The 24,457-nt window shown below is 37.6% G+C and overlaps 1 protein-coding gene across 2 annotated transcripts in view; it reads left to right on the forward strand.

Moving 5' to 3' along the window:
- The window catches only part of LOC126210204 (15-hydroxyprostaglandin dehydrogenase [NAD(+)]-like), a 95,799-nt gene extending 85,393 nt beyond the window's left edge, over nt 1-10,406 (forward strand). For both annotated transcript variants that reach the window (XM_049939382.1, XM_049939383.1), the window contains exons 6-7: nt 3,457-3,611; nt 8,506-10,406. In XM_049939382.1, the coding sequence (XP_049795339.1) occupies nt 3,457-3,611; nt 8,506-8,632 (282 nt within the window). In that variant the 3' untranslated portion in view covers nt 8,633-10,406. The remainder of the gene's footprint in view (nt 1-3,456; nt 3,612-8,505) is intronic.
- The last annotated feature ends 14,051 nt before the right edge of the window (nt 10,407-24,457 follow it).

The following is a 24,457-nucleotide window of genomic DNA, read 5'->3' on the forward strand; positions in this document are numbered from 1 at the left end:
TTCTTGAACAATAGCCACTATGGCTCACTTTCAACATTTGGCTACCTGCTCCCATCCGTGCACACTGAGGTGACAAGTTACAAGACAATGATATGAGCATATGCAGGTGGCCATAGTATTGTGTCAATGAGATATAAAAGGGTAGTGCATTGACCGAGATGTCATTTGTGCTAAGCTGATCCATGTGAAAAGATTTCCAATGTGGCTATGGCTACACAATGGGAATTAATGGACTTTGAAGATAGAATGATAGTTGGAGCTAGATGCATGGGACATTCTATTTTGCAAATCCTTAGGGAATTCAATATACCAAGATTCACAGTGTCAAGAGTGTGCTAGGAATACCAAATTTTGGATATTACTTCTCCCCATAGACAACCCAGTGGCTGACGGCCTTCATTTAATGACAGAGAGCAGCGGTGTTTTTGTAGAGTTGTCAGTGCTACGAGGCAAGCAACACTACATGAAATAACCACAGTAATCAGTGAAGGATGTGTGAAAAACATGTCCAATATGGCACTGTGGAGAAATTTAGCATTAGTGGGCTATGGGAGCAGATAACTGATGCGAGTGCCTTTGCTAAAGTGCGCATCATTTATGAGGGCAGCCAAGTTTAGGTTCGTTCTGCGCATCTGACGTCACAAAACAAAGTCAACCAATAAACAGAGAACGATGTTGCCAGAGCTCGACTGCAGCGCAGAGAATGGACGAGTGTCTTCAGTTTTAGAAACGTTCAGTCATAAATAAAGTAATTGAACAAAAGCAATGTCTTGATAGCAGACTTTCTTTTATAGAAAGTTTGGAAAAAGCATTCTTTATACCAATCGCTTCATATTCGATTAATTAATTAAACCAAACAAGCAATAAGCCTCCTAATTCAGGCGATAGCAAGGAAAGGTGTTTGTATCATTCTCACTAACCGCTTTTTCACAATAAAGAACAGCGGTAATTGTTTATTTCCTATTGTACTTCGACGAAACGTGAGTAATTCATAATCATACCAACAGTGTTTGTCGCTATTTTGCGTGATATTTTAAAGCCCTCCGGAGATATATTGAATGAGAAGGTGCGTTAGCATAATGGCTAAAGTGTATGGCTGCTGAGCAAAAGGTTCTGAATTCAAACCTTGATCGGTACTTAATATTTTCTTTATTTAAAAACAATTTCAAAGTGCATGAATTTTATTCGTTTGAATGTAATTTTTTTAAATTTCTAGTGGCAACTAAAATCGACCATACGGAAAGTATATGCTATGGACTTTTATCTCTGTAAACTCTTCAAAATTTCGTGCAGTGGTGTAATATATCTAATACTGCACAATAACTGCGTTGAACATCGAAACAAAATTAAGTCATTTATGGGGGGAAGGTATCAGTCAAGAAAGATGTGTAAAAATCAAATTTTTGGGCCAAATAGTTTTTGTGAATTCGAATGATAAAGTGTGTCAAAGCAGTCAAAACACCATGTGTCTGTACAGGCGAGCAGTGCAATGATGACAAAATCGCACCCATCGCGGAATGCAGGGAGCACGTCTCTGTAGCAGCGAAAGGGTTAATGCGGCCGTGGGGGCTTTACTTCAGAAACTGCGTGCTCCCCCCTAAATGGAAGTTTGTGAACTATACTGTGGCACTGCTTCTCTTGGCGCGTACAACTGGCAATGCAGCAATCTCCCGCATCTGGGCAGGCATGAGCGAACCGCCAAGATAAAAGAATTGAACTATAACAGCATTTCACCTGCAGCAATTGTGACCATATCAGTTGGACTGTAGATGACTGGAAAACCATGGCCTGGTCAGATGAGTCCCAATATCAGTCGGGATTAGTGTGTGCTGCAGACCCCATGAAGCCCCGGACCCAAGTTCCCAACAAGGGACTGTACAAGCTGGCGGTAATTCCGTAACAGTGTGGGCTGTTTTTACATGGAAAGGACTGCAGCCTGTGGTCCAACTCAACCAATCATTAACTAGAAATGGTTATGTTCAGCTACTTGGGGAGGATTTTCAGCCATTAATGGATTCATATTCCTGAACAACAGACAGTTTAAGTTAATGGTTTGGAAACCCACATCACTTGACTTAAATCACACTGAACTTTTATGGGACAAATCAAGAACTCAGTTCATGCACAAAATCCTGCACTGGCAGCAGTTCCACATTTATGTATGGCTATAGAGGCAGCATGGCTCAGTATTTCTGAAGGGAATTCCAGTGTCTTTTCGAGTCCACGTCACATCGAGTTGCTGCACGGCACCGGGTGAGAGGGGGCTTGCCATCATATTAGGAGTCATCTAACTACTTCTGTCACCTCACTGTATTGTACCAGATTATACAATTCCTTCACCTCATGAATTTCCAAAAATATCTTGACCTGACCTACATCCTTAAAGGGGGGTAGGACGTCAAACGGGCCGACTTGGTGCAGGAGAGGCACCATAGGATATTTTAATTTCCACTGTCTATACTTTTACAAATAAATTCATAAAACTTTGTCAGCATGACCAGGAAGGATTCAGGATTCACATTCATAGCAGTGGAAGTTCAAAAACATAACAAAATAAATTTTTTTTATGTGAAATTCCATCATATTTTCACTTACTGTTGGCTTCATTTGTTGCTATAGGTACATTTTCTTCACAAGTAACAGAGATTCTTTGATGAATTTTGCACAACATACAAACCATACTTACAGGTGTATGAAACTGTAGAATTTTCCAAATCTATTAAAAACTGTAGTAAAAATTGAGATTAATTAACTACAAAATTTGATTTTTTCTAAACATAAAGTTTAAAACGTAACAGCTCATTCATTTTTTCATAAATTAAATAGATTCTAGAGTTTCAGACACCTGTAAGTACGGTTTGTATGCTGTACAAAATTCATCCAACTGTCTCTTTTACTTATGAAGAAAAGTGTACCTATAGCAACAAATGCAGCCAATAGTAAGTAAAAAAATGATGAACTTTCACATATAAAAAAAATTATTTTGTTATGGTTTGAACTTCTGCTGCTACAAGTGTGAATCCTGAATCCTTCCTGGTCATGCTGATAAAGTTTTATGAATTTACTTGTAAAAGTATAGACAGTGGAAATTAAAATGTCATGTGCTGCCTCTCCTGCTGCAAGTAGGCCCGTTTGACATCCTACCCCCCCCTTAATAAAACTTGATTCATGACACCACATTGTATCCATAATCTTTGAAACCCTTATACTTACGAGCTCATTCCACCTTCCTTCCTATTCAAAATACTTCACATTCTCCCTCAATGGAATTATAACATCTGTGAGCTTAACCTGAGACAATTCCTGAGATGCAAATATATCATTATTTCTATCCTACCCAGCCATTTGATCCCATATTAATGCTTCACTCCAAATGTTTACCCACACTGCATTCATTATTTCACTAACAGTGTGATAGTAATATTTATAAAAATAAAGAACTTTTTGTGTTTGCAGGATAAACTGCACCTGGACAAGACTGGAGTGTCTGTAATGGCACTGTGCCCCGGGGCCTCAGACACTCCTCTGGTGCACGATGCCCATCAGTTTGTGCTTCACGACTACCTCACGGAACCCCTTGTCCATGCTCTCAACATGTTCCCCATCAACAAGTAAGTCACCCTTACTTAATTTGTAACACATAATATGGAGTTAGATAAGTTAGTGGTAAAACCGAAATGCTTCTCTTGGGAAATAAAATGTGAATGTCTTGGGAGTGATTAAATTTTTTAAAAACACTTAATGTGACAATTTTCTATACTACTAGCATTTAAATAAGTAAGGCAAAAAGTCAGTGTGACGTCACAATAGAGAGATGACCAATGACAAAATACAAAATATCTCATAGCTTCTGCCACTCATATATTTATATTTTCTAAATAATTTGGTCATAATATTTTTGTCCTTGGAGTCTTTCATGGTGGAATGCTTCAATAAAACCTTCCTGGTTTACAAGCTGCATAATTTTGAATAAAACACTTGAGCTTACAACAGCTGTCTCCACCAGTAACACGAGGAGTTGAAATCACTGACTGCTGATACTGGCACAGAGCTCTGCTTATGTAGATGTAATGGCAATGTGGAACCTTGCAGAGAGGGCTGGGGTGGAAGGCAAGTTGGGCAGCTCCTAGTAGCTCTGTCCCATCACGGAGACAAGTGACGTCACATTAGTACAAGCAGTTGAGGCCACATTTGAAACTGCTGCTGCCATGTCCCTGCCAACATCAAGCCTACATCTTTGCATTTGCTCAATATCAAAAGCCTGCCTCCATGCCCCACTAAATGGGTGCCCCTGGTTTTTGTCATAAAATTTATCACAATGAGTTTCATTATGTTGCAACAGATTTTGCATAATTTATTATATTACATTTTCTTAACTTGATTCTTTCAACTTAAATGTTATTTTCCTTCTCAAGACATTCTTCATACATAAAAAATTCAAATTTATGCTTTCAATTCAATTTCTAATTTCATCCTTGATTTTATATGACTAATTTTGGGTTTCATTACTCACCCATGTGAATATGATGATGTAACATAATTTTAAAACTACAATCAGTTTTGGTTTTTTATATTAAAATAATTGTTTTGAAATAATTTAGAATTTACATTCCATAAACAATGTAGTCCCTCATACTTTTGTATTTTTACTAGACATTATTAAATTTAACAATAACAATATTCAATTACAAAATGAAACAATTTCCTCAAATCAGTAACCAACAGTGTCTAGAACAGGACTGCATCAGGTGCTGCACAAATTCTTCATATCACATACTACTTGTACATCTGGCTAAGATTGCTAAATTTCCACCTCTAGGCTACCTTACCATGCCTGTGGGTCTGAGAAGCTATGAAAGTCATTTATGTTTTCTTCCGTTACACACAAAAATCATAACCAGACATTATCTAATTGGATATATATCCTGTGCTATGGAAGACTAAACACATCTCCTTCAGGTACATAATGTATGAAATGTATGAGAAGGAAGAACTTATGCTCTTATTTACATTTGTTTAATTCTGGTGAGTGTCCACTGTCTGATAGTAATTGTGGCTTAACTTTTTTCCCAGTTTTTAAACCCTAGACGGAATCTATTTTAATGGCAAAGAACAAGAAGTTGCTTGACTGTGGGTCTGAGAAGCTATGAAAGTCATTTATGTTTTCTTCCGTTACACACAAAAATCATAACCAGACATTATCTAATTGGATATATATCCTGTGCTATGGAAGACTAAACACATCTCCTTCAGGTACATAATGTATGAAATGTATGAGAAGGAAGAACTTATGCTCTTATTTACATTTGTTTAATTCTGGTGAGTGTCCACTGTCTGATAGTAATTGTGGCTTAACTTTTTTCCCAGTTTTTAAACCCTAGACGGAATCTATTTTAATGGCAAAGAACAAGAAGTTGCTTGACTGAAAAAAACAAAAACTGAGAAATGGAAGTTTATGTAACTGTTTCTGAAAAGCAAGTTCAGTTTGGCACATATTTTCATTTGTCATGACATTTTCATTATGCTGCAAGTTCTGCAATTATGAATGGTTTTCACTTATATAACTTCATTACATTACATTTTCATTGATTTCATCCTCATTGACTCATTTTATTTCAGTGAATTTTATTAAACTGAAATAATCTTTTTTCTGATGAATAAAGGAGAATCCAGAATAGCAGCATTCCTCTAAATTTTCAAGAACATTAGAGTAAAAAATGAGTTGCATGATAAAGAAATGAGATTTATATTTTAAATAGTCTGATGGTAGGGTTACTGGAAAAGGAAATGCTTAATCACAGGACATTTGGCATATGACAGTATCCAGAACTGTAGAAACCATATGAAATTGTACACTTATTTCGAGAAAGAGGTACTGCCTCTTCTGCGATACCAAAACAAGTAATATAGGATATGGTGATGTGTCTTCTTGAAAAATTGTAAGTCCTCCCTCAAAAAGTCATTAGTGGTGCTATTGAATCCACATTATTTATGTCTGAAGTACTGGTGACAGTTCATTTTGATCACAGACCATAAAAAGCAACTACAAATGAAGTTTCTTTGTCTGTGTATGTGCCGCCTTTGGATTCAGACCTGATTTTGGTTTTGATGTGATAATATGCTGGCAGCAAATTGTTCATACTTATGACACCTAATTTAGGAAGCTTCTACTCTTATACCTACATCCATAGTCTGCAAACCACTGTGAATTGTACTCTCCACAGTATAAGTGAAGAACATAAGAATATGCTATAGCCTTCCACATATCCTTTGCACAGGGACCACAAAGAAATGATGTATTAATTACTGTGCAGACAGAAGAATTTAAGCAATCATTCTTCCTGACTATATACATATATGGCATGGAAAGAAATTCTAATACATTGTGGTTCTTGAAATTTTGTTACTAGGCTTTGGCAAGATAATTGACATTTTTTTTTTCAGCATCTACCAGAATTTCTGTTTTACTCTCCCATAGGTTAAACAATTGTGTGACCATTCATGTTGCTCTTTGTTGTATACATTCAACATCCTCTGTTAGTCTTATTTGAAATGTGTCTCACGCACTCGATAAATGTTCTAGTGTGGTTCTTATGAAATTTCGTAAAGTATCTCTTTTGTAGACTTAGAGCTGAAATGACCTGGCCTATTCTAGACTGCTGCACTTCAGGATGTACAAGAGAAGATTGAATGCGCAGTTAAACAGTGGTAGTATAGATAGATGTTTATTCATGCAGCTTTATACGGCAATCTGGTCCACCTCAAGATTGCACTGTGTGCATGGATACTCAGCTGACTGCAGACTGCACTGATCCTCCAGTCATGCGGTCGACATCCATTGTCCAAAGTCGCAGGTGGCAGCTGCCATGGCACCACATCAATTACCAGCAGGCAGAGAATGACAGTGGCTCACTAGTCACCCCTGTACATACTCATTACCACCATGACTGCCCTAATGCTGAGCAGTAATGTCCCAGTCACCCTCCAGGGGTAGAATGGGGCAGTGGCCAAAGATGTCTCATTGGCTAGGAGACCACGAGGGTGGACATCCCCCAAGAGGATTGTAGAAAGTTTGCAATCCATAGGTCCTAGCTACTCACAGGACAGAGGCTGGCTGGACCCCAGCTCCCCTCATTGGTGAAACTCCCGCAGCCACGATGCTACATTTATGGTGCCCCTTGTGCCAGAACTCAATGAGTGAATCAGTGGGCAGGTTACCTGCTGAGTTTCATCAACAAATGTTAGCCATGGTTTCTCTGAAACTCAAAAACTCATCATTCTCTCCATTTCAGAACAGACAGAACGGCTGCATGATTAAATGCCTTGATCCCCTAAGCTCGATTATTTATGAATAACAATATCAACACTTAAAAATCAATAACCATTCAAATTTTTTCTAGGCATTACTCATTCAGAAATCAAGCTTTGTGCACTTCTATAAGCATCTTTTGGGTGTACTCATTTATTCTATGACAACTCACCACTGTAATTTGACTTCTAATGTGGATAACTTCCCTAAAGCTGGGACCCCATAATTGTCCATCTATGACATGGAAATATAAGCATTGTGAGTACCCATCACTGTTTCTTTTTGAATGCCAGCACTATGGTTCCGTATTTCTACCATTTCAAAAATTTCATATACTGATTTGTATTTTTGACAGAAACCTGAGGATGTGTCTATACTGACATGAACCGAGTAGCTGCAAATAAAGCACCTTCATATAGCTATGCACCTTTTGGAAACACCTCATCATTCTTCACTTTTTAACTGTTGTAATTTTTATCATAATTTGAATGGTTGCTGAGTGCCGAGTGATGTTATTGTTATTCATAATATCTGTAAGCTGTGGTTGCCCTCCCAAGAAAGTTTCTTTTTTTATATAATTTCTACACAACATACTTGCCCCATCAGGTTCTCAAAGCGTCCTTGGATCCAAGCACCAGTGTTCTGGATGGACTAATTTGCAGTGTGAGAGTTTCTTGGTAGCAAAGAAGTGATCTGAGTTAAAATATAGAGAAATAATTATTGTTGGTTTAGATATGCATCTAAATTATGAACTTATGTTGCTATTAGGAATTGTTTAGCTGCTGTTTGCATTTTGGCAGCAGGTTTCATTTGAAGAGAGAGAGTATTGAACACTTTCTTGTGTAATGAACTCCATTCTGCGCAGTGCTAAGGTTTTGTTAGTTCACAAAGCAGGTCAAATTTTCTTATTGTGTTGTGACTGTGACAGGGGTTTTTGGTTTGTGCACATGGTTATGAATATCAAAAAACCTCAATGAGTGTATATATTGGTATATTATTCTCAAACTTCTTAAGTTTCTATTTAGGTTTCTGCATGAATGACTAAGATGGAACAGAATGTGTGGATGAATGATTGGATGAATCCAGCACAATTTAAATATTCTCTCCAACTCATGTGCGAATGATTACTCTGGAGAGGAGGGATGAAAATACTGCAGCATACTGTATCTTATGTGTCCTCTGCTTTCTGCTTGCAGGCCAGAGTTCATCGCTGAGGGATTAATACGAGTCATTCGTGAAGGTGAATCTGGATCCGTGTGGGTAGCAACCCTTCAAATGATCAAGCCAGTGATCTACCCAAGGCTGTTGCAGCTTTCTACATAAGAATGTCTGAAAACAAGAACTATGTAATACACATTCTATGGAAACAAAAAACATTGCTGTAAACTTCATGTTTACTTCATTATGCTGTAACTGAGTACAAAAATTCCACACTTAGAAGGAAACAGGCTACTCAAATAAATATTATCTAAATGATTAATGGAAAATCTCATATAAAGATGTGAAACAAATACTTTGTTAGTATTTGTTTCAAATAAATATTATATCACACACAAACACAAATGCCTGGGACTACAGAATTATGGATATGTAGGGACAATTCTAAATCTGTGCCAGACCAGGCCTCAAACCAGGTTTCCTGCTCACTGCAAGCATTAACCTTAACCACAAAGGTTGCAAAGCACAACACTAGGCCTCATTTAAACTTTCATTTTCACTGTTCCTACCTATGATTTCTGAACACTAGTGCTCAAGATCCTCTCCATCATTCTTAAAATTCCTATTTTGCATCTGAAAAAGCTTCAAACACAGCAGTCTATTACTGCACAATATTTATTAACATGGAGTAAAAGATAGAAAAATAAACTTGGTATGTTTGTGACAGATAGTGCTGAGGGCTGTCATTAAACAACATGACACACTTAGCTCCTTTCAGACATTTTCACTGTATGTGTATCACCCATAAAATCATCAAATTTTTGTGTTTTTAGTGATGTTAAGCTTGGTGGCATGTTTGAAACTTAGTTGGGAGGACAGGAAGGAGGAGGGCTAGCCGCTAGCACAACAGTTGCTAAGATGGACTGGAGTTGGATTCACTATGAGGGTCCTATATCCTCACACACTGTCCTCGGTATTTTCTTTTAGCCATTAAGATTTTGCTTGTTTCTTTTTTCAGCTGTCTGTTATGCTATTACACTAGTGATTGTTACCATGTGAAAATGTGACAAATATTAATTGGCTGATACAAGAATAAATCAAATTCTTTAAGTTACTCATTGACAACTACAAGCAGTAAGAAAGTATTTTTTGAACTGACTATAGAAGTCATCATTGTATGATAGTAAAAGATTTTAATAGGCTGTCAATCAGAGATGTTGTTGTCTGCATAGGCAAAGTGATATTATTATGTTTGGAATATTATCTAGTTTGTTGTGAAAGCAATTTAAGCATTAGTGTCAAATGTCCTTAGCAACTCAAAATTAGATTTGAAGTACACATTTGAATCTAGTGGCGTACAACATTATGCAATCTTGTGTCAACTTTCTTTAGTATTTATCACAGTATATGTGTTTGATACTATAAATACAAATTTTATTGCCTCATTTTTGTTTTCGTCCATTAGAAACCATACCTTCCACATTATTCTCCAGTCCTGAATGAACATTCTGTCATGAGCATTTCACGCAGAGTAATTTACGGGCAATATTTGACTGAATAGAACACATTCATTCCCCAGGCTTTAATGACTGTAATACAACTTCTGCTATAAGGCAAATACAAACCATTCATAGTTACACCCTAAAAATGAAAAACTGCTTTAACAAATGAGGTGTAAACTATAAATTCCTGTAATTGTTCATATTATAGATATGTTTGCATGGCAGACTGCTACACATTAGAACAAAGTTAAATTAACTGCTCATGGAGATTAATGAACCATACTGTGCTGAGTGGTTGAGTAGGGAGATTTTAGTCATTTAGTTATTTGGAAACACAGCTATCTTGCATTGTTAGCGTCCATCGCTTTAGCTAATGTTTTGTAGTAAAAATTTGCTGTGTTATTAATTGTTACTGAATTAATAAAGCTTGAAGTATTTTTCTGTGTTTCTTTTGTTATTAACTGTCAATTTTTTTTTGATAATGTCTCTGAAAAACTGCTTTCTAGAGTTTTAAAGTTTTTTTATTATTTTATTTTCAAAATTTCCTTTAATTGAAATTCTGGAAATTTGTGGTAAATTCCGATGGGACCAAACTGCTGAGGTGATCAGTCCCTCGGCTCACGCACTACTTAATCTAACTTAAACTAACTTACACTAAGGACATCACACACATGCCCGAGGAAGGACTCAAACCTCCAGGGGGGTGGGGGGGTGGGGTGGGGTGGGGTGGGGTGGGGGGGTGGGGGGTAGGAGGGATGGTGGAGCCGTGCAAACCATGCCAAGGCACCTCAGTCTGCGCATTGTAGCCACGAGGCCCTTTAATTGAGGTTATGCTGCTGCAAAATAAATTTTAATATTGTATGGAGGGTTAACTGAGCTAAACACTCAGTGAAACCCACAAAAATCCTTTATGCCCTCTCTTATAATTATTGTTATATATAAATCAATAGAAACATTATAATTAGACATACTGTGAATTACAGGATTGATAATTTCAAAATAACATAACAAAAACCACCAATTGTTGAGAACATCCGCAATGACAAGTTTACTTGCAAATATGACAATCATTCACTGGTGTCTGGGGAGCAACTCTTAAACAATGTACAGAAAAGGTTTTCACCTTAGGAATTGATGATTTCAGTTTTAAGCAGTCAAATGAACATTTGAAAATTTTCACAGAAGTTCAAGAAAGAATGCTTCCTGACTATGGCTTATTGTCACTGCATGTGATAGCCATTAAGGCTTAAAGACAAAAACCGACAGCATTCTGACATTATAATCTGCAAAGGGGAGTCAAAAATCTATACTGAACAAATGGTAAAGAGAGAAAATGGGAGGACTGATATAGCTCTCGGTGTTCATAAAATGAAACTGACCTCCAATGCAAATACAAGTTTCAGCAAGAAGACACACACTAGCCGGGTAAGGTAGCAACCACTGTCTAGAAGTCACTGATAGTACTGACTCAAATAGTCTGCAGAGCACTTGGACAGCCTCCACTTACTAATAGAGGTGAACTTGTGGCCATGGTTGCAATAATTATTGCTTCAGGGGCAGTTATGTCCCAGTTAATGATCACATGCTACTCAATGTCCTGCCTGGAGCTTCAAGTAGTGCTATAATATTAGACTGCATCAACAGTTGATTACATTTATCAGTTCCACAGCACACCATCAGACAAGAAGGCCCACAATTTTATGCTGCTAAAATTTTGCATGTCCTAAGAGATGGAGACACTTTACTGATGTTTGACTAGTACAATTAAATTTAGGCCTACAGGTGAAACAAGTTTTGTATGTGAGACGAAAGTTGAACATGTTGTAATTACTGAATCCAGTTCTTTTATGATCATTTGAATGTGCAAAGTGTTGTGAATGAACTCACATTGTATTAGCTTTTATTAGCATTTTGTAAGCTATTGTGATTTTATTATTTTTTGTTTGTATGTCAGTATGCTGTATTCCATAACATGCAGTCATTAGTTGCCTTGATATGTATTATGTTTTTGAATGTATACCAATTAACAATAGTGGCTCAGTGTACCTCACATCATGGATCAGTTTACCTCCTGCAGAGGGTTGAGTAGCCACTTACAATTATGGAACTTTTTGTTCCCTGTCTTCGTTAATATTTGGAGAGGGCATTTAATATTTTTTTCAGATATTTATCAACACAATGGCATGTTCAACATTTACCTAGTTTCAAAAATATTGACAGGAAAAATTAAAAAGTAAAAGCTGTCTCAAGTTTCTTTCTCCATCAGTTTTCCAGTCATAGACAATGAATTAATATTTAGAAAATAACCACATTGTTCTGCAAACTGAATTCCGAATTCAGATACTGAGAAGCTGTTGTTAGTACCTGCAGTTCCTTCAGCAGGTAACTGTAGGATGTTCTTGAGGTCACTGCACAAATAATTCTTATTACTCGATTGTAGACTCAGAAAACTGTACCTTGGATTGGAGAAATTACCCTGAAAAAGTATCACATATAAAATTAAGGAATGAAAGTAACTCAAGTATGCTATTTTTTTTACTTTTGTATCATGTATTTGACAATATCTGCAGAAATAAAGTTTATTTTATGTACTGAAGCAGTCTGTGGTATGCTCATCCCACTTGAATTTATTAACAAATTGTTATGCCAAGAATTTAATAGTCAACTTCTTCTACATGCTTGTAATTGTATTTTAGATATGCCGGAAGAAAACCTATTGCAATCACCCAACTGCATATAGTGTGTATTTTCAAAGTTCAGTGTGCAAATAATTGGGCAGGATCCACTTGATAATGTTCATAAAAATTTCATTAAGTGCTCTTCCCGAAACTTTAATGATGTGGTTTTTATTGCAATGTTTTCATCATCTGATAATGAAACAAAATTGGCATTTGATAACATTACTTATGGAAGGTGATTCATAGACTCAAGAAAAAGCAAAGCCCTAACATGAAATTAGGGGTGATACTGCATGTAATTAATTTCCAGTAGGATGGTGACACAGCTTAATGCAAGACTCTTTTCTGTTGACATTCTTTGTTTATTGGTAGGAAGAGATCATTTGAACCATTTCTGCCATTTCCTGTAATAACTTACTTAAAATATATTCTGGTTCACACAAGTGCCTTTGACAGACACAGAATATAGCAGTAGCCAGTAACTTAGTGTCTAATGAATTAAGTCCCTTCTCACTGTATGAGTAAATAGCGTTCTTGGTACTGAGACCTTGTAAAAATCTAAACTGTGACTAAACCAAGTCATAATGAGTCTTTATCAGTTGGTATGTGAAGACAAGGGGTAGTTTAAGTACTGAGGTGGTCTTATAGACTGCATTGAAATTTCTGTCATGGCACTCCACAAATCACTCTCACAGCATGTTTCTGTAAGTTAGAAATTTCTCAGTTCTTGTGCACTTTTCTAGTATTATCCTGGTGCAGTAAACCGAAAATTTTAAACAATTATATTTACCTAACATAGTGAAAACTATTTCTAAAAGAAAAACATAACTGTAGACCAGTACCCTCATTCCATTATGATCAACTATGCATTCAGCATCCCAGAATTTTTTTATATTTTGCTGGTAATGTGTACTATTAAATCTTGAGTTACTTTATTTGCTATAAACAATTTCTATGTTTGTTGTATTACTGTCACTGTTGTTTTTTGATCATGTGGCAGTCATAAAATAGTTGCTTACCTCTCTCTCTCTCTCTCTCTCTCTCTCTCTCTGTGTGTGTGTGTGTGTGTGTGTGTGTGTGTGTGTTCCACAGCTGGAATGCCATGAATGTAAATCATAAATGAATTTGAAGGAATGATGGTCAGTGAAATTGTTACCTTAATTCCAAGATGAATCTTTCATCCTGCCATGGAATGTTTGCTGCTTTGAAACATTGTGGAAGATTAAAATTGTGTGTCAGACGGGGACTCAGCTGAAAATGTTGCTTTTGTGGACAATGTTCTCGGTGTATGATGTACCCAGGCAAAAGCATGACCTTCTCTCACAGCTTCAACTCTACCAGTAACTATCTCCTCAACAAGGAATTTAATTTTATAAGTGTTCCTGCATTCCAAATTTTGTGCTGTAGCTGCAACCTCTATTTGTGAAGGCTGTTCTTTGTTTGCTGTTACATAAATATGACACATCTTTCAGTAATGATTTATCACTTATACAGTAAAAAACAGAGCAGCTTGTGTGTGTGAGAAAATGTTGAGTATCATGACCAATATGTGAAAAGTGGTCCTAGAATCATGTTAAATAGTTCATAGAGTTTGATTTGGTATGTCATTGGTAGTCTGTGAGGGAAAAAATGTGGCAGGAAAATGAGATAAGATAAAATGTGGCAGGTAAATTAGACATGTAAGGTACCTCACAGCTGACGTATGAAGCTGAAAGTCTGCTTAGGTGCCAACAATGAGGGACTTCACGGTCAACAACCTGTTCCCAGCTCCTGTATTTTTATGCTCATTCAACAATTCTATCTATGTCTTTGTTGTGATTGCACCATTGGCTGTTTCAGTCTTTGCTTTAGATTATTTACTTATATTTATTGCATTGTTACGTGCAACTGGAGAAAGGTGAACTTTGTTGGTCCTGCATATTTACTGATTTTCACAGAGAGAAACTCATGCTGCAGTGTTCTTCTTTGGCACACCAGTGTATAAGTGTGAACAAGAACAGCTAAGCGAAAAATCCATGCAACACACATGTTTATTTATATATAAAAGCCAACTTCAGAATTTTTGTTTTTGTGAGACCATGTGTACAAGATTTTTGTGTTGATTTGAAGTTCAAGATTCACATATTTTACTGTTCACATCACTTTTGCATAATCTTTCACCAACTGTTATCAGCACTTACTTGTATTCTGATATACTTCAATCATTCCAGTGGCTGGCAGAGAAGGTTGAGAGATCCAGCCTTGTGCAGCAAGTTTCAATGAAGCTCACACAATTTGCAGCATTGTCTTCAAAACTGTTTGTGGGCTTTTGGTTCTGCATTGAGTGGAAGGACTGAACCAGAGACTTTGAAGGTTCTATGACAAGCTAGGTGGTGAGTTTCCGGACTTGCCCCATAGGGCTGAGAACTGTAGGGTCTCCCTAAATGGGTCAGGTGTGCACTATTGAACAAAGGCTGCTACTCAGGTAGCTGACTGTGTGTGTAGTGCACTCAAGGGATACTAGATTAGGTGACTCTCCATCCAGTCCAGATAACAATAGCTGCAGGAAACACAGAAGTATCAGTGTAACATCAAAAGAAATGCCTCACACAGGTGTCAGTATCAAAATCCTAATGGTAAACTGCAAAAGCATTCACAACAAAGTGCCAGAGTTTGAAGTGCTCATAAAAAGCAGTGAAGCTCACGTAATACTAGGTACAGAAAGCTGAATGAAACCTGAAAGTGAGATTTTAGGGGAAAAGTTAATAGTATTTTGAAAGAATAGGCAGACGGGAAGTGGATATGGTGTATTTGTTGCAATATATAAGAAACTCAAATCCACCAAGATAGAAACTGAAGTTACGTGCAAAATTGTTTGGATAAGATTCTGTGTCAGGGCACAAATAATGGAAATGCCATGTGGCTAGGGCCTCCCTTCGGGTAGACCGTTCGCCTGGTGCAAGTCTTTCGAGTGGATGCCCCTTTGGTGACTTGCATGTCGATGGGGATGAAATGATGATGACAAGGACAGCTCAAATCTCCGGCCCAGCTGGGAATTGAACTCTGGCCATTAGGTATGACATTCCGTCATACCAGACGCTCAGCTACCAGGGGCGGACAGTGCACATAAAAAATGCTAGCTGAAGCCTTTTGTTGTCTACCAGACTCATCTACCAAGGTAACAAAAAGCTTCAGAGAAAACCTCAGTTCACTTGCAGGTAGGGTCCACAGTCATACTGCAATCATTGATTGAGACTTCAATTATCCAACAATTGACTGGGAAAATTACAGTTTTGATAGGGGTTTGAGTGATAAGACATGCTGTGAAGCATTACTAAATGACTTCACTGAAAACTACCTACAACAGATAGTTAGGAACCCCACTCATGATAGAAATATGTTGGATATAATGGCAACAAGTAGATCTGACCATTTTGAGGATGTCCACACTGAAAGTAGTATCAGCGACCATGACATGACTATGGCAACAATGATTAACAAAGTACAAAGGACAACTAAAACAAGAACAAAGATATGTGTGTTCAGTAAACTAGATAAAAATCAGTTGTCAAACAATGGGAAATCCAGGATGGAATGTAACAATATCAGAGAAGGAAAGTTGCTATTCACCACCAACACTAGCTTTTCTGAATTGTGCAGGTGGGAACGTTCCCTGCAATACATCCTACGTTCCCGTAACCCTCCTGGCCTCAACCTTCGTTCGTCACTGTCCTCACCCATCCAGCCCCCTCCCTGTTCCCATTCCAGCACTACACAGCCTTCATTTCACCGCCACACCCAGTCTTTTAAACTATTTTTATTTTTCTTATTATTTTTACTTTTCCTATTGTTTTTATTTCTCTGCTTTCCACTACTTACTCCCTCCCCCATCAGTACCTTCCGTCTTGCCCTCTATCTAAACTGCAACACTTCACTGTCCTCAACTCCCACCATACCTCCCTCCCCCTCCCCGCCCCAGCCTCTTCCTTACCCCCACCCAGTCGCCACTCCCATCATGCACTGCTGCTGCTGCTTGCAGTGTAGTTTCAGCTCTCTGAGACTGCAGACATGTGTGCAAGTTGTGTTTGCACGAGTGTGTGTGTGCATGTGTGTATGTGTGTCTACTGCTGAAAAAGGCCTTAATGGCCGAAAGCTATGATTGTGTGAATCTCTTTATTGTGCCTATAGCGACTCAGCATCTCCGCTATATGGTGAGTAGCAACTTTCCTTCTCTGGTATTGTGAAAATCAGTAGTGGCATACCTCATTGAGTAACTTGAAACTTTCATCACAGGACAGGAGCATGGAGAGGAACTATGGCTCAAGTTTAAAATAATAACTGACCATGCACTAGATACATATGTATCAAGTAGAATGGGAGGGAATCTCCAAGGTATACAGTCATTGTAAATAAGCTTCTGAAGAAACAGTGAGTCCTGCATTATAGGTGTAAAATAAGATGTAGGGCTGCAGATAGAGATGCTGAATGAAACATGTTTGGCTGTTAAGAGAGCAATGCATGATGCCTTCAATGACTACGATAGCAGGATATTGTCAAATGATCTTTCATAAAACCCAAAGAAATTCTGGTTGCATGAGACAGGAAACTGTGTTAGAAACTGTATGCATTTAACTGAAAAGTACATGTAAATGTATAACTTCAGCTGACAAAGCCAACTACATGGTAAATATGCTGAATGGCTAATAAATAAACATCTAAACACTTTATGCAATCGTGTGTTTACACTGAGGTGACAAAAGTCATGGGACAGCTATATGCAGATATACCACAGGCATAAGATATAAAAGGGCAGGGCATTGGCAGAACTGTTATTTGTACTAGGTTATTCTTGTGAAACAGTTTCTGATGTCATTGTCACTGAACAACAGGAATTAACAGGGATTAAGACATAGGACATTCTACTTCAGAAATCATTAGGGAATTTGATTCTCTGAGATTCATACTGTCAAGAGTGTGCTGGGAATGCCAAATTTCAGTATTATCTCTCACCATGGACAATGCAGTGGCTGACAGCCTTCACTTAACAACTGAGAGCAGTAGTACTTGCATAGAGTTATCATTGTTGACAGACAAAGGCTGTTACTGGCACCAAACTTAGTGACCAGTCCCTAGTGAATGAGACAGGAACTGAAATTGAGGGTAGCACAGCAAAAGCTGAAATGTTTAACTCTGTTTTAAAATTTTCCTTTACCAAGGAAAACCCAGAACAATTTTCCCAATTTAATCCTTGTTGTTGTTGTTGTGGTCTTCAGTCCTGAGACTGGTTTGATGCAGCTCTCCATGCTACTCTATCCTGTGCAAGCTTCTTCATCTCCCAGTACCTACTGCAACCTACATCCTTCTGAATCTGCTTAGTGTATTCATCTCTTGGTCTCCCTCAACGATTTTTACCCTCCACACTGCCCTCCAATGCTAAATTTGTGATCCCTTGATGCTTCAAAACATGTCCTACCAACCAATCCCTTCTTCTAGTCAAGTTGTGCCACAAACTCCTCTTCTTCCCTATCCTATTCAACACCTCCTCATTAGTTATGTGATCTACCCATCTAATCTTCAGCATTCTTCTGTAGCACCACATTTCAAAAGCTTCTATTCTCTTCTTGTCCATACTAGTTATCGTCCATGTTTCACTTCCATACATGGCTACACTCCATACAAATACTTTCAGAAACGACTTCCTGACACTTAAATCTATACTCGATGTTAATAAATTTTTCTTCTTCAGAAACGATTTCCTTGCCATTAACAGTCTACATTTTATATCCTCCCTACTTCGACCATCATCAGTTATTTTACTCCCTAAATAGGAAAACTCCTTTACTACTTTAAGTGTCTCATTTCCTAATCTAAGTCCCTCAGCATCACCCGACTTAATTCGACTACATTCCATTATTCTCGTTTTGCTTTTGTTGATGTTCATCTTATATCCTCCTTTCAAGACACTGTCCATTCCGTTCAACTGCTCTTCCAAGTCCTTTGCTGTCTCTGACAGAATTACATTGTCATCGGCGAACCTCAAAGTTTTTACTTCTTCTCCATGAATTTTAATACCTACTCCGAATTTTTCTTTTGTTTCCTTACTGCTTGCTCAATATACAGATTGAATAACGTCGGGGAGAGGCTACAACCCTGTCTCACTCCCTTCCAAACCACTGCTTCCCTTTCATGTCCCTCAACTCTTATAACTGCCATCTGGTTTCTGTACAAATTGTAAATAGCCTTTCGCTCCCTGTATTTTACCCCTGCAACCTTTAGAATGTGAAAGAGAGTATTCCAGTCAACATTGTCAAAAGCTTTCTCTAAGTCTACAAATGCTAGAAACGTCGGTTTGCCTTTTCTTAATCTTTCTTCTAAGATAAGTCGTAATGTTAGTATTGCCTCACGTGTTCCAACATTTCTATGGAATCCAAACTGATCTTCCCCGAGGTCCGCTTCTACCAGTTTTTCTATTTGTCTGTAAAGAATTCGCGTTAGTATTTTGCAGCTGTGACTTATTAAACTGATAGTTCAGTAATTTTCACATCTGTCAACACCTGCTTTCTTTGGGATTGGAATTATTATATTCTTCTTGAAGTCTGAGGGTATTTCACCTGTCTCATACATCTTGCTCACCAGATGATAGAGTTTTGTCAGGACTGGCTCTCCCAAGGCCGTCAGTAGTTCTAATGGAATGTTGTCTACTCCCGGGGCCTTGTTTCGACTCAGGTCTTTCAGTGCTCTGTCAAACTCTTCACGCAGTATCGTATCTCCCATTTCATCTCCCATTTAATCCTTGTACCACTGAAAAGATGAATGAAATAAATATTAGTGGCAGTGGTGTTGAGAAACTGCTGACATCATTAAAACTGAACTATGCTCCATGGCCCAATGGAATCCCTGTCAGATTATATACTTAATTTGAGACTGAGTTTGCCCCTCTTTTAACTGTTATCTCTCAAACAAAAAACTGTGCTCAGTTCTTGGAAAAAAGCACAGATCACACCCATCTGCAAGAAGGATAATAGAAGAGACCCAAACAACCATCAAATATCCTTGACATTGATTTGTTGTAGGATCTTAGAACATATTCTGAGCTCAAACATGATGAAGTGTCTTGATCAGAATGACCCTCTCAATGCCAACCATCATGGACTCCAAAAATATCGATGATGTGAAACCCAACTTACACTTTTCTCACATGATGTACTGAAAGCTTTCAATCAAGGCAGTCAGGTAGATGAAGTATTTCTTGATTTCCCAAACGCATCTGACTCTGTACTACACCTGTGATTATATGTGGTATTAAATAAAATTTGTGATTGGACTGGGGACAAATGATCACATAGGCTAGCTGTAGCTAAATTTTATTTATATTTTATTTATTTCATATTCCATCAATCCATATTGTGATAATTCACGTGGATGTGGAATAAGTCAAGATTATATAGCACAAATATAATACATGTATATAAAATGACAAAAATGCACCATAAAATGATGAGTAAGCTTGTCAGTTAAAATCAAATCAAAGAGATAACACAAATCAATTGCTTAACAAGAAAATATAGTACATTGTCCAACTTAAACAGTTAAAAATGAGTTATAGCAAAACACATTAAAACTAAGTTTTAAGAATATAAATACCAACGGCAATACGATTTACAAAAAACAATCATTGCTTTATCTGCAGGTACTCGTCAATAGAGTAGAAAGAATTTCCCATTATGTATCCTCTTAGTTTATGTTTAAAAGTAGGTAAGACATTATCGTGAACTTCAATATCCAAAAGAAGAAAGTTGAAATTTTTTGTGGCCGAATAATGAACACCTTTTTGCAAAATACTTAAATGTTTCAGATTCCTATGTAAATAATTTTTTGACCTAGTATCATGATCATGACATTCACTGTTAGTTTTAAAAAGAGACTGGTTATTAGAAACAAAAATCATGAAAGAAAATATGTATCGAGAGGTGACTGTTAATATTTGCAACTCATGGAACAGACTTCTGTAAGGATATCTTGGATGATCACGGCTCATGATTCTCACAGCTCTCTTCTGTCCAGTAAATATTTTTTTGGCTAAAAGCTCGTTACCCCAAAATATGACATCGTAGAATGGAAATAACCAAAGTAGGCAGCTTTCATAGCATCCAAGTCACGAATGGGGGTGACTACACACAGAGCATAAGTTGGCACACTGAGCCTTTTATGCATGTCTAGGATATGCACAGACCAGTTCAACTTGCCATCAATTAGAATGCTCAAGAACTTTGATGATTCACAGGTAGTGTATTTAGTTTACCACAGTTTAAGTAGCATACATCATATTCTTGCTGACATGTATGAAATGGCATAAACAAAGTTTTTATAATATTTAGAGTTAGTCCATTGCGCTTAAACCAGTGTAGGATGTCAACAAGTACAGCATTATATTTATTTTCTGGGTCATTGTTAGCAGAATAGTGGTATCATCAGCAAAAAGAGTAAATTTACACTCATTGTCAGTACAAAGTGGGAGATCATTGATGAAATTAAGAAAAAGCAAAGGTCCCAAAATGGACGTTCGGAGCACTCAACATTTTAATGTGCCCCAGTCAGATGAGATGGGACTATCATTTGCACCATTAATTATCACCTTATTTTTTTCTGTTTTGTAGCTATGATTCAATCCACCTACCAATGCTACCTCCCAAGCCATAAGACTTAGCCTTCTGTAAGAGAACATTGTGGTCTACACAGTCAAAAGTCTTTGACAAGTCACAGAAGATTCCAACAGGCAACATTTAATCATTTATGTCAATACTGTGCCGCCTGCACTTCACTGACCTTGCCCTTGTCAAAACAAACAGCTGCGCGATATGCAATCCCGCCACAGCTACCGCACCTGCATCCTGTCAACAACTCGATGACACTATGCACGCTTACCGCCCGGCCGTTCACTACTCGATCACGCCTATAACTTGTTCACCCACCCTAGAAGATGATTTCAGCTGTATCAATGCTTCATACAGCAATGAACGTGTTCTCACTCTGCCGCCACCGAGTACTGAGTTTCACATACGCAATCGCACACACGATCTCTTCTACTCGAACTGTTACGTTGGGTCAATTGCCCGTATCCCTAGATTTACAGATAAAAAATCTAACTTACTTTTGAGACTTCTTATATTGTGATGAAAAATAATAAGCTTCTTACAGCTACCTTCACTGTCCTTATGCAGGACTGTTTGCTCATTCACACTATTTTCCCCTGTGCGCTCAATACTGTGTTGGATGCATTTTGATCTATGTTGCAGCTAGAAGTTTGTTCACTAGTTGTCGTTGGTAAGGTCATGTTGGTGCTGGCCATAAAAAATCAGTTTCCCTTTGGCAGTCTTCTTCCTCTTGTAGAAAACTGTGGAACACCCTTTTTCCTTGAAGATACTGCATCATAATTACTTTCCAGATCTTGAGGTTCTTTGTGTGGAATGGTACTGATTTAACTTTGGAAGGTGTTTGTGATGAAATTACATCACTGCTGCTGGTTTTAGAAGAAGGATCAGTCATGTATCTAGATAATACAGTATTTTCTTTACATTTGGCAGTGTCAGGATAAGATACAGCTATACATCTGTTCCTTTCATTCACATGAGTTCTCTGCATATCTTAGCATGGCTTGGCTTCTACTACACCACATGTGACTTTCCTTGCAGAGCTTGTTGCAAGTGTTTTTACTACTTCACACTGTTTCCATGGGTTTGATACTGAAGAAGCAATGTTTCTGCACTGCCTCATGTTTTGTTCAAGTGTAGACCATGATTAGTGTAATCATACCTTTGGAAGAATAAATTGACATTAATTACAAACACTTTAACATTAGCAAACTTAGACAAGAAGTTCATTGTATATTCATTCAATCTGTACACTGTTTTGCTAACTTCTGGCTTGTCATAACAGTAAGGAATGGTAGATAACAATAGGTTTGTATGATCAACTGCTACAGTCCACTTTTATAAGTCTGGAAAAAAGTTGTTTTGCTTATGAATGTCATTTGTTCTTGCAAGGAGAATAACTACATTGTCCCATTTGAAATCACTAGTAAGTTCCAGTGCCCATTCAACTAAACCACTGAGGCATGCATTTGGTTTAACAACTGATGTTGTATAGTAATTGGGCCTTATAAAGTCATTTAGCAAATATGCACAGTTTTGCCCATGACTGTCTGATAGTAATAAGATTTTTTTCATTGGCTAACACACAGGTGGTTTTTCTGATGGATTTTTAGGAACATTGTCCCTTTTTACTGCTAGAGAAGATTTCTCTGTTTCATCAACTTTATCATTTGAGGCACTACAATGGTTGCTTGTATTCAGATGATATAACTGCTGAGAGATGAGATGTTTTGCTGACTTCCTGGGCAGGTGCCAAATTGTTCTGTCGATTTGGTTTCCACATTTATTCCTTTGACTTTTGGCAGACAATTTGACATTTTCAGCTTTCAGTATTTGCAGCTCTTCTAACAACACAATTATTTTTCCTTTGCTGTCTTTAGTGGTCACTTTTATGCAGTTATCACATCTACAACTCTTGTTTTGATTCTGCATTTGCAGAGTTGTAATGGTAAAAAGTTTTACATTGATTGATTGATTTATTGATCCACTTTCATCTATAGCTGCACAATGTGCAAGAGATATTTAGATTTTTATGTTAATATTATTATGAGATAAAAGCATATAATAACCTCACTGTAAGTGTATCAAGCACAGCAAGCTTCCATATGGAATGCAGCACATAATTTCTATGTTCTGAAAAAATAATCTCAAAAGACATTGTATTTTAATGTAGGACTGACACACTACTAACTTCCTAACATAACATTGCTCCATTTACCAGGCAAATGGAGTGTTGTGAATAAATCAGAATTGTGGGGATTTGTGCTCACTTGAATTACCTTTTTTATCAAAAGTGTTTTACTAAATTTGTTTACTCTGGTTTTAAATGTTTTATGTATATTGTTTTGGAGAAGATAATTTCATATTATTTACTCACAACAAATGAGACATAGCAGTGAGACCAAAGAAACAGAAACACATTCATTCTTACAGAAACACATTCATTCTTATACTCGTGACAAGAGTCACACTCTATGGTATTCAGGAGTTCACATTCTTACAACTTCTTCTGCAGCTTTACAACTCATGTTGAGTCTTGACCTCTTCAACTATCTCCTTCCATTCTTTGTGGATCCTTGCTAGCATGTTCCACTTCCTGTAGCCCATCTTCCAAAGGTGACTCTTCCATGACTCCATTCTCCCCTCTAGTTTTCGGTTGAACAGTTCCTCTCTGTCCACCTGGTGTTCATTGTGAAATCTTTTTTGGTATTTCTCTATCAGTCATCTGTGCCACACTCCATGTCCAGCCCATCTAATCCCTCACAACATGTCCTACCCACTTCAGCTTAGATGACTTCACAATTCTTGTAATTTAAGTTTCCTGTGATTTCCCTAAATCACTTCAGGCAAATGCCAGGATGGCTCCCTTGAAAGGGAATAGCTTACTTCCTTTCCCATCCTTCCCTAATCTTATGAGACTGATGACCTCACTGTTTGGTCCCCTACCGCAAATCAACCTACCAGTTGATTCTTGTAACAGGCTGATCTTTGTTGTAAAACTCCTCCATCCTTCCCTTTCACAAATTGGGCCAATGACTCTCCCAGGCATCCTTCTATCAAAGGCATGCAATGATTCACCATCCTTTGCTCTCCAGAGATGTATGTAAGCACTGATCTGATTAGCATTTTGCAGATGGTTAGTTTTGTGATTTGAGTCAGGAACCTTGAAGATAAGCTTTA

Source organism: Schistocerca nitens, chromosome 10, assembly GCF_023898315.1.
Source record: "Schistocerca nitens isolate TAMUIC-IGC-003100 chromosome 10, iqSchNite1.1, whole genome shotgun sequence".
In the NCBI taxonomy this organism is placed as follows: domain Eukaryota; kingdom Metazoa; phylum Arthropoda; class Insecta; order Orthoptera; family Acrididae; genus Schistocerca; species Schistocerca nitens.